A 10,472-nucleotide genomic window follows, 5' to 3' on the forward strand; every position below is an offset into this window, starting at 1 on the left:
GAGCCGTGATTGGGCACCTCACTTAACGTCTAACTTCAAATTCACTCTTGGGCATTCCTGTCTTCCTCTCCAATCTTGAATGGATGTTGGCTTCGATAATGTCATCCTGAAGTTTCTTTGTCCACACAGCCCTGGCTGGTTGTTAATAAGCTGTTAATGCAGCCTTGCACTCAGGAAGCCCTGATGTTTAAAGGAACTGTGTCTTTGTTCTTCCTCTCTTCCCTCTTTCTCTTAGTCCCACTTTCTCTCTTCTTTCTCTTCCTCTCCCTCCTCTTCCCCTCTCCCTCCTCCTCTTCCCCTCTCCCTCCTCTTCCCCTCTCCCTCCTCCTCTTCCCCTCTCCCTCCTCCTCTTCCCCTCTCCCTCCTCCTCTTCCCCTCTCCCTCCTCCTCTTCCCCTCTCCCTCCTCCTCTTCCCCTCTCCCTCCTCCTCTTCCCCTCTCCCTCCTCCTCTTCCCCTCTCCCTCCTCCTCTTCCCCTCTCCCTCCTCCTCTTCCCCTCTCCCTCCTCCTCTTCCCCTCTCCCTCCTCCTCTTCCCCTTTCCCTCCTACTCTCCCCCTTTCTCTCTTCCTCCTCTAAGAAACCCAGTCTTAATTCCACACAATGCGTGCACATGCAGTAGCTTCTCTGCTTGAGTGAGCTGGTGTGATTAGGTTTTCTAAACATGCACATTGGCCTTGCTACTTGTCCTTTTATTCCCTTCCCACAGACCGTAAACCAAGAATTATTTTTATTTGTATTATTTTGATTTTTTTAAAGTGAAATGCTAACTTTTCCTCTTTGAAATAAATTCCCATTTGGAACATCAGCATACAGTTTGAACATTTATTCGCCTCCTGAGCTTGTACAGCAGTCGTGGGAGTTGCTGCAGAAGCAAGCGAAAAGCCAGATGAGCGCTTCTAAACTTAGAGAGAGGTGAGTAAGGCTTGTGGGCGATCACTTGTCAGCTGGGGCCTCTGGAAAGCAAGAGGTTGAGTAAGAATTCTGGGTGCACCGTCCTGCTAGTGCTTTTCTTCCACTGTGGTGAGATTGGAGGTGGGATGTAATGGTGGGGGTTGTGGGGAAGCACTGGCCTTGGAGTCAGAGGGCGGCACTCAAGTGTGGACTGTTGTGCCCTGGGCAAGTCACCTCAAAGCTCTGAGTCTTGGTTTCCTCGTTTGCACAGCGGGGTGAATGCTACCCCTGCTGTTCACTAGGGGTGACGGGTCACCGCCTTGGTGAGGACAGTGCTTTGCAGATGTGCAGGTGTTTCTGCCACCTCAATCAGTTGGGCGGTTTCTTTTTTTTCTTTTACAAGGTGAGGGGATTCAAAGCAAACCCTTTGCTTAACTCAGGAAGCTCTAATATTTGAAGGAACTGCTTAACAGGCTGCAGAACCTGTTCTGAGTGCTATTTTGGCACCAATTCCTTTTTGTTTGTGGAGTAAAGTTACGCAGTGAAGACGGTGTAACACCAAATAATTGTAGACTCTCACAATAGGTAAAATAGCTCCATTTTACAGTTAAGGAAGCTGAGGTTCAACTGAGGCCCCAAAGCTAGTTAATGTACTAGTTCTTAGAACATTCTTCGAACACGAAGACTATGATGAACTCCCTTCTGAGCCACTCACAAATACTAGCCAACCACTCTCCTGCAGATCTTTGGGAAAGGGAAATTAGAAGTTCTTTTGGAGAGGCAGAGGTTGGGGAAAACTCATCACCCACAGAGTGAACTCCCACGTGGGGCTGCAAGGAAACCGAGCAAACCCAGTCCAGGCAGGACTCACCTTTGGCCTCTTCCCAGAGGATGTCCTGAAGAAACTTCCCCAGGGCCTGGCTGTGCTGCTGGTACTGAACCCCTGACAGCTTGATTCCAACATCAAAGGGGTCGTTGAACTAGGAGGCAGGGCAGGGAGGACCCAGGAGATGTCAGAGGTCGTGCCCATCCCCATCTCAAAGGGGGCTCTGGGCTCTCTGCTCTCTCTTCAGGAGTGGAGAGGGAGAATGGCCTTTGGGCCCCAGCAGGGACTGCTGAGTGACACCTCAGCCAGGTTCTCTTCCTTTCTCAGGACCACAGCTCACCTTCCCACTCACCATCTTTCAGACACTTACCTTGCAGTCTCATGCCTCTCAGTCTTAGCCTCTAATGGGATTGCTGATAAAAGCTGTGGTGCCCCCTAGTATGAGATTTTTTTTCTCCCTTGCAGTTTTGAAGACAAAAGGTTGAGTCACCAGTGGCAGCATTTCAGGCCCTGGCAGGGGGTCTGCCCAGCATTCTCAGCACTGGCCTGCTGGCCTTCTATTCCTTCCCTGCTCCCAGCTCTTTCTCCTTTCTCTCTTGTCTGTTTCTTCTCCTTTTTCTCCTTCCCTAGGTATTTTTTCTCTCATATGCATAGACCTTTCTTTGATGCCTGGAAAATCAAAAGGAAGCTGATGTTTTCCTAGAAAGAGGCTCTGAGCCAAGTCCTTTCTGTGCCTCCATTTCTTCCCCTCTACAGGGAGAGCGCCTCATCTCTTCCATTTTCCAGGTATTCCTGAGATGATTTATTGGAGCTCAAAGCTTTGGGTAAGTGGGAAGGAGCTCTGCTGCAGCCACATGGTAGACTTTCCTTGAGAGCAGAGATTGTCTCTGCCAGTGGCTTACCTCGGTGCCTGGCCATATTGGGCACTGACTTGTCTGAGTCAGGGAAGGATCTTAGTGCTGGGTCATTTGGTCCTCACAGTAGAAGCCCAAGGAGTTGGAGGCCAAGGACTAGAATGCAGGACTTTTAAACCCACCTGGCCCTGAAAACTGCTTTAGTCCTATTGCCCTTCCTCTGTGTGAGGCCAGGCGTCCTCAGTGCCTCCCTGTGGGGTAGGCGCTACCACTGTGCCCATTTTACAGGTGAGAACAGAGGCGCAGAGAAGCTATTAACCAATAGCTATGTGTTTCCTTTTCGAAATCTCCCTCCCCTTAACTCCACCATGAAGGTGGACCCAGTGGGGAATGACATGATTGATTTTTTTTTTTTTTTTTTAAGGAGGGTTGGGGCCTTCCATTCCCTCCAGTAAATACTTGTTTTTCTTCCACCGCTGAGGCAAATGCGGGGTGGCCGATCACCTGGCAGACATCTTAGGAAACAGGAGCACCGGTCTGGGAAACTGCTGGCCTGGCCTAACACCTGGCGCTGTGGTGCAGGCAAGTGAGTGGTGACACAGTGCTGGCTGGTGGGGGGCAGCTTCCCTCCTGGCCTCAGTGACCCATCTGTTCAATGGGAGTGGGACTTGGTCTCCAAAATCTTCTACTCTGAAACTTGATTTTGGGAGGGAAACGTTTGGGGGGAGGTAGAGGGGCCTGAGATGAGAGAGGTGGGTGGGACACTCGGTTGTGAGGGGTTTGGTAGTGGGGCGCTCCAGGTCTCTGCAGCCACTCCTCTTCTGGCAGCCCCAACACCCCCCGGGCGTTTGACTTCTGGTTCCAGCCAAGGCAGTGTGGGTCACATGCTCCAAGGCTAGCTTTCACAGAAACTGCACAGTGCCCGCTGTACCAGCCCCACCCTGCGTCGTCAGCCACCAAGACCTCTTTCTCATCTGGGTACTGGGCAGCTCCTCTGGCTGGGATGACCGTGTGTGGAGCTAGCCGTCTCACCAGCAAAATACCCTGGTTTTGGCCTAGGGGTATGCAGCTCTTTCAGATGAGAATCTAGTGGATCCCACCGTGTAGAGGAAAGGTCTGAACACCACCGGGTGCTGGTGAGGATGAACGCGAGCAGGGGCTGGGGGAGCTTCCGACGGCTTTATTCCTCGACTGGAGAAGAGTATGGTAAACAGGCAGGCAGAGGCCAAAGCGGGCACATTTCACTCCTCTGGAAGGAAGAGGCCTCCCCTGGGCCACTGTGCGCCGTCTCTGTCCATCAGACCAGTGAGGAGGAAGAGGGCTTGGGGACTGGAGTCAGCCCTGACCTTGTGTCGCGTCTCTTCCACACACCGCTGTGGTACCTTGGGCAAGTGAGTTCACCTCTGAACTGTTCCTTGGCTCTAAAGTGGGAGTAATGCCAGCCCTGCTTACCTCACAGGTTGTCGTAGGGAGGAGGTGGGGCGGTTAGAGGTGAAGTTGGTATCCTCGGGCACAGCGTCTAATAGCTGCCATTATTAAGTGCTACCTTGGGGGAATCCTGCCTTAGCTGCGAAATGGTGTCACCAACCAAATATTTAGAAGAAACCATTCCCTGAACCACAGCCACAGGAAGGTTGCATAGACAACCCCGTAAAATCCTTTACTCCCTCCTCCTCTCCATCCTTGGGTTGTCTTAACTTTCTCCTTGCCCCACGCACGATTTGTCAGAGCAAATCATCCAGACCTGCCCCCTCCTTGCCTCCAGGTGAGGTGAGTGGGTGCCGGAGCCTGGGCTGGCGCCAGCTCTCCCATCCAGGGTGCTGTTTTGAAGCACTCCACCCCACAGTTCAGGCCCTGGAAGCCCCTGAGTAAAACATGGTTTTCTGCAGAGAAACATCTTCAGTCTGGGCCTGCCGTTTATTTCTGGGTGTCTTTGTCTCTGGGCACTGTATTTTCTGTCCCCTTTGAGTCACCTGGAGGCTCTGGCACCCTCTCTCCTCTGCCCAGGCTCCTTCCATCCCTATTCTGTTGTAGCAAAGTTACTTCTCCTAGATATTTTTCTCTTAATGGGTAAAGACCTCACAGAGCCCAGGGCAGAGCTCAACTCCTGTGGTACTGGTTTTATAGTTCTGGGGAGCTTGTAGTTGGGACCCTGTTCACTGCCACCTCTCCCTGCCCTCCCTCTCCCCTGACCCCACCCTCCTCACTGCCACAGGAGCATAAAACTGCAGAGGTACCGACCCGGATTTCCAGTTCATCCTCTGCCCCTTCTGCTTGACCTCCATCTTCCGGGCGGAGCCAGCCTGCTAGAGCTCGGGGCTGCAGCTTGGCTGGTGGCTTCTTCGACTCCTTTCTCTGCTGGAAGGGGGAAACAGTCTGTTTAGGACTCTAAGCCCCCATGTCCTTCCAGAAACAGTGAGGTCAGACCCAGAGTCCTTTGTGCTCTGGGAGAAGACTGAAGCCCAGAGATGGCGCTGCTGCTCCAGGTCACAGAGCTGGTTGCTAAGTGGCAGGGCTGGAACAACATGTGGGGCTTTGTGGGGAGGTCTCACCTGGACTCTCTGGTGTTCAGGGCTCAGGAAGCTGGAGCCTGCCATGGCCAAGTCCAGCCAGAGCATGCCGAGGAGCAGGAGGCTGCAGACGGTCCCTGGGGAGGGCATGGCCTCAGCTGGGTTGCAGACAGGTGGGCCTGGGGGAGAGAGGGTCTCCAGGCAGCTGCCTCCCCTTCTCATGTGCCTCTGAGCTTGCTCAGGTAGGAGCCCAGCAAACGGCGTGAAGGGCTTTACCATCTGGGGTCCTGACTGCTGTGTAGAGAGGACCCCCCTTCCACCTCCCAAGGTAGAAGATAATGGATGTGTGTTCTCTTCTCCAAGGCTGTTCAGGGCAGAACACCTGGCAGCAGGACTTGATAGGGGCTGGGGGTCCTCCCCAGTGCCTTTCGTCCCAGGCTCTGAGAGCTCATGGCAAGTCTTTTCATGAGGAGTGAGGAAGCTGAACCAGCAAGGGCCCCAGGGGACTTAGCAGGGAGGGGGGTTAGAGGCAGCTCCTAAATGAAGCTTTGTCTTTCAGCCAGACAGTCCAACATCCCCCGTGTTTAGAGGGGACTCCTGAGGCCCAGAGAGGTTAAATGGACGGGCAGCAGTCACGGACAATAAACCTGTCAGCAAACGCACACGGAGAGTAGAGAGAGCTTACCTGCAATTCCTGGCGGAGGTGGTGCCTGGTGGCTGTCAGGTCCTTATATAGGATGACTGGTGTTTGTTTTAAACCAGCAACCCCATCCCAGAGGTGGCCTAGCTTCCGTGGGGCTGATGTACATTCCTTGGGAACTAAAAATGTTCTTGTCCTCTGGGTAGAAGTCAACAGTGGAGGTCAGATGCCCTGCGGAATTGCTGGGTTGGCGAGGGAAGAAGCATGTGCTCCAGCTGTCCCTGGAACACAGGGTGGCGGGGTGCCCCAAGTGGGCATGGCCCTGGTGGAGGAGGGAGGGAGGAGAGTCGCTCTGGGGTCTGGGTGCAGCTTTGTTGCTGTGTGACCTTAGCTTACTCGCCCTTTCTCCCTGGGTAAAATGAGGCTGTCATCACTAGGAGAGCTCTGAGACCTCCCTAGTCCAGCGCCCCGTTGTTTCCCATGTGCTGTTGCTGCTCTGGCCTCTATGAGCCCCGGGAGTCCGCAGGGAGCCAGGCTGGTGATTCTACACCTTCCCGAGGAGGAGTCCCACCTCCCGGTTGAGCAGACTGCTCCTGATCATCCTCTCCAGAGAGTGGGTGTGGGGATAACTTCAGCCAGTGGCTATGCTTCAGTCATTTCTGCCAGGTGTGACATGACTGCCTGGCCTGGCGTTTTTTCACATAGCAGCTTGCCTTGCCTCCCTCCAGCAGCTTTGGTCCCTAATTTAGCGGATGCCTCTTCTGAGAGGGAAGTGCATTGGACCTGGAGGTGGAAGATTACGCTTAGCACGGGCCTGGCTCCTCTCTCATTGACTGGCCTTACGCAGACCACAAATAATTCCCCTTACCCAGAGTCTTTGAGGGTGAAATGAGGCGATGGGGGGAAAGTGGCTTCTAACCTGTGAAACACCCTGCAGATGACAATGGTTTCATACCAGGCCCATAGGACTTCCCAGCATAGGCCAAGGCCACTGCCTCATTTCCCTTGGCCCCACGAATTTCTTCCTTTCTGGAGTGCTTCATCCAACTGGGTGCCCAGGCAGGAACCCCTAAGGGCCAATGAGTTGTCTGTAGAGAAGTTCTAGCAGTTCAGGAGAGGAGCTCACCTTAGGCTGGGGCTTGCGGCAGGGATGTTAGCAAAGGCTCCAGGAAAGAGGCCTGTGGTGAACTTGGGGCAGGGCTTTGGAGGGAGGGCTTTGCGGCAAGCAGAGGGGAGGTGAAGGCATGGGTAGAGTACATCAGGGCAGCATGGAGAAGGCTGGGTGGCTTGGGGGAGGGTGGCGATGGGGTCATAACAAAAACATTAGAAGGTGGTTTGGGGCCAGGTGATGGATGCCTTGGGAGCTGCTAGCCCAAGAAGTTTGGGCTTTTTTTGCAGGAGGGCAGCCACTGAGGATTCTTGAGGAGAGAGAGACCATAGAATGAATGAAAGAGTTGGAAAGACTTTAAAGCTCTGGGAGGCTGAATCCTTTATTTCGCTGGAAGAAAAACTGAATGCCAAGAGGGCCTCACTTTCCCCAGAGCTATACAGACATCAGGGGCAATGCTGGGATTCCCCCATGGATCTCTTGACTCCTAATACAGTGCTCTTCCTGATATGCCATCTCGCTCCGTAATGAACATTGTGTTCCAGGAAAATCAGTCTGCGCTGAACAGGATGGAATTGGGGCAGGACGTCCAGTGAGGAGGACATTGAGGCAGTAGAGCAGTTGATTGCCGAATGACCACCTACCCTGACTTAAAAGATCAACCTCAGGGTGGATTGGAGCTTTCTAGAGTCTCTTGGGACAGCAGAAGCACAGGCCGGGTTGGACTGAATCTTTAAGTGGACATGAGGGACAAAGTACCTCCTGTTGGTAAACATCTCACCACCAACCCACTGTGGTGGCTAAAATCCCACCTTTAGTCCCAGCAACATGTGAGCATGTCACCAGGAGGTCTTCACAGGCCTGTCTGCCACCTGAGTGTAGACATCTTTTGGCCCTGGAGCCCAGAGAGGCTGAATGTGGAGAGGGTGGAGAGAGGTCTGTAGTCCTCAGAGAAGACTTGCAGCTTTTTCAGAGCCACCAACCCATAAAAAAAAAAATCCCCAAACAGGAAAACCCTAACTGTGGTGACCAGGTACCTCCTGAGACATGAAGCCTCCACTTACCTGGACCCTGGAGGCCTCTCCGGGCACAGCTGCCAATGTTGATCTTAGATAAGACCACCAGCAAGTAAACATCCACTGTGCAAAGCTGTGTTATCTTTGGGGAACTGAAATGTCCCCTGGGAGTTGGAAACTCCCCTAGCCACATACCACAGAGTTGAGGAAGGAAGAGCTGATGGACGGAAGAACCATGGCGGGAGGAGTCACCCGGAAGCTACCTCGCTGCCCTGTCAGTTACGGAACAGAGGAGAGATGCCGGCTGGAGGACACAGCAAATTTGAACCAAGAGGAGCTTGGAGGAAGCCCGAGCAACCTGGAGGGGACTGGCTGACCTTCCTCATTCTTTCCAAGTGTGAATAATAACCAAGCCCAGTTTGGCAACTCCTTGAGGGTGAGGACGAAGCCCCATTCTCCTTTTTGGAACTTGGTGGGGCTCAGGAAGCAGGTTCTCTCCAGTCGGTGGCTTTCCTTTCTGTTGCGGGTCTCTTGAGGGCCTGCCTTCATGAAGGCACATGAGTGACTCATCATTTGTGAATTAATTGCTATATGTGAGGGGCATCTGAGAACAAATTCTCTTCATAGACTTTTCATTATAATTTTATTTGTACTGATAATTAGTTGGTTTAGCAAGCTCTTTTTTCATAGATTTGGCTAAACTTCAGTCTGAAAGAGGCAAATTCTGGGGTTCTAGAAAGAGATTTTATTCTTTGATATAGGGCTATTTGGTGGGGTTGCTTTTTGTCCTAGTTGTAGCTTCCATAATTTCGAGATTCACATTTTGCAATAGAAATATACAGGCATACCTTGGAGGCATTACAGCTTTGGTCCCAGACCACAATGAAGCGAGTCACACGAATTTTGTTGGTTTCCCAGTAAATATAAAACTTATGCTGATACCATACTATAGTCTAAGTGTGCAACAGCATATGTCTAAATGAATATACATATATATTTTTTTGAGACAGGGTCTTGCTCTGTCACCCAGGCTGGAGTGCAGTGGCACTATCATGGCTCACTGCAGCCTCCACCTCCCTGGACTAAGATGATCCTCCCACCTCAGGCTCCCAAGTAGCTGGGACTACAGGTGCACACCACCACACCCAGTTAATTTTTGTATTTTTTGTAGAGACAGAGTCTTGACATGTTGCCTAGGCTGGTCTTGAACTCCTGGCTTAAGTGATCTGCCTGACTTTGCCTCCCAAAGTGCTGGGATTACAGATGTGTAGTCTTTGAAATCCAGTGTGTGTTCTTACAGTGCATTTCAATTTGGACTAGCCATGTTTCAGATGCTCAGCAGCCACATGCTGCTCATTCTAGATAGGCGGCCATCGCTCTTAAATCCTCCCTGACCTTAGCCATGCTCTCTCATCCCTCCTCTTCGCCAAGCTCTGCCTCTCTCACTGCGGCTTCCCTAGCCTCCGGCCATCTTGGGGCCAAAGCTCTTAACACTTTGCCTCTCTCGTGTCTTCTGTTCCCCTCCAGTGGCTTCTGCTTTCTGCCTTAAAATACACCCGGGTTCCTAATCCTGAAAACGTCTGTTGTGCACCGATCCCACCCTCCCCTCGTGTTACCATCTCCATTTCCTTCCCCTTTCCTTGTGTCCTCTTCTTTGCTGTGTCCTGGCCCCTCAAAACTTGACCTTGCCTCTCATCCCCACTGCTGTACTAAAACTGTTGTCTCAGCATTGCTGATCATCCAGCCTTTTAGTCTATGGACCGCTAAGAGCCGTAGGACCTCAGGGTGGGACGTGGCTTGGAGGGCCATCTCATCTCAATTTCCAGATACAGACCTGTGTTGGGTTGTGTTGGATTCATGAGGAAAGCTTCATAAGTTTTATGCACGTTTATAAGACTCCATCCTTGGATTCTGATCCAGTAGCTCTGGCGTGGGGGCTTTAGAATCTGTTTCAAGTATCTCAGGTAATTTTGATTATAAATTACCAAGTATCCCAAGTAAATTTTGATTATAAATGCTTGCTTCCAGCAGAAAATTTAAACATATGGAAGATGAAATCTTTCTCTCTGAATAACCCAATTCAGTTTCCACTCGTGAATATCTTATATAACCGTAGTACATTTATCAAAATTAAAACACCAGTGTTAGCACATTACTGTTAATCTCCAGACTATTTGTAAGTCACCAATTTTTCCATTGTCCCATCTGTTCTTCCTTTTCTTTCTCTGGTCATAACCACTTTTAGAGGGTTTTGAATGGTATCATTTTGTCTTCACCGTCGGCTTATTAGCTATACTGTACTGTTCTATTCTTTGAGTGGTTGCTCTAGGATTTACAAATATGACTTCAACATATTGCAGAATACCTTCAACAACTACGATATCCTTTCACAGATAGTGTAAGAACTGCACCACAGAATGCTTTCATTTCCCCACTTCTATTCTTTGTGATATTATTGTCACACATTTTATTTTTACTTAAGGTATGAGCCCCACAATGCATGTTAAATAGCCAAAGTTTTTAGACAGATTAAAGAAATTAAGAAAAAGTCTTATGAACTCAGGTATTTACTATCGTGTTGCTCCTTATTCCTTAGTGCAGATCCATTTTTCTTTTCTTTTTTATTT

General features: G+C 50.9%; 1 protein-coding gene and 1 long non-coding RNA gene across 6 annotated transcripts; one reads left to right on the plus strand and one right to left on the minus strand.

Moving 5' to 3' along the window:
• Nucleotides 1-810: 810 nt before the first annotated feature.
• Nucleotides 811-7,965, minus strand: GHRL (ghrelin and obestatin prepropeptide). 5 transcript variants are annotated; one of them, XM_003339033.6, is made up of 5 exons: nt 5,767-6,043; nt 5,124-5,260; nt 4,813-4,929; nt 1,763-1,871; nt 811-953 (listed from the first exon to the last, which is right to left on the minus strand). In XM_003339033.6, the coding sequence occupies exons 2-5, from the start codon at nt 5,229-5,231 to the stop codon at nt 934-936; spliced, it is 354 nt and encodes a 117-aa protein (XP_003339081.4). In that variant the 5' UTR covers nt 5,232-5,260; nt 5,767-6,043; the 3' UTR covers nt 811-933. The 5 variants fall into 5 exon arrangements, with proteins under 5 accessions (XP_003339081.4, XP_063661499.1, XP_063661498.1 ...); XM_063805429.1 differs by lacking the exons at nt 5,124-5,260; nt 5,767-6,043 and adding an exon at nt 7,894-7,965; XM_063805428.1 differs by having other exon boundaries at nt 5,124-6,043.
• Nucleotides 3,631-8,501, plus strand: LOC107970562 (uncharacterized). Its single transcript, XR_001713173.4, has 2 exons — nt 3,631-3,962; nt 7,120-8,501. It is a non-coding gene; the product is annotated as an uncharacterized LOC107970562 (long non-coding RNA).
• Nucleotides 8,502-10,472: the final 1,971 nt, after the last annotated feature.

This window comes from Pan troglodytes, chromosome 2 (assembly GCF_028858775.2).
Source record: "Pan troglodytes isolate AG18354 chromosome 2, NHGRI_mPanTro3-v2.0_pri, whole genome shotgun sequence".
NCBI classification, from domain to species: domain Eukaryota; kingdom Metazoa; phylum Chordata; class Mammalia; order Primates; family Hominidae; genus Pan; species Pan troglodytes.

Coding starts and splice junctions, on each gene's coding strand:
- GHRL (XM_016940451.4), bottom strand. CDS start 5,360: ATGGTAAAGCCCTTCACGCCGTTTGCTGGGCTCCTACCTGAGCAAGCT. Junction 4,930..5,123: donor CTGAACACCAGAGAGTCCAG/GTGAGACCTCCC, acceptor TCCCCCTTCCAG/CAGAGAAAGGAGTCGAAGAA. Junction 1,872..4,812: donor AGGATGAACTGGAAATCCGG/GTCGGTACCTCT, acceptor CCTGCCTCCTAG/TTCAACGACCCCTTTGATGT.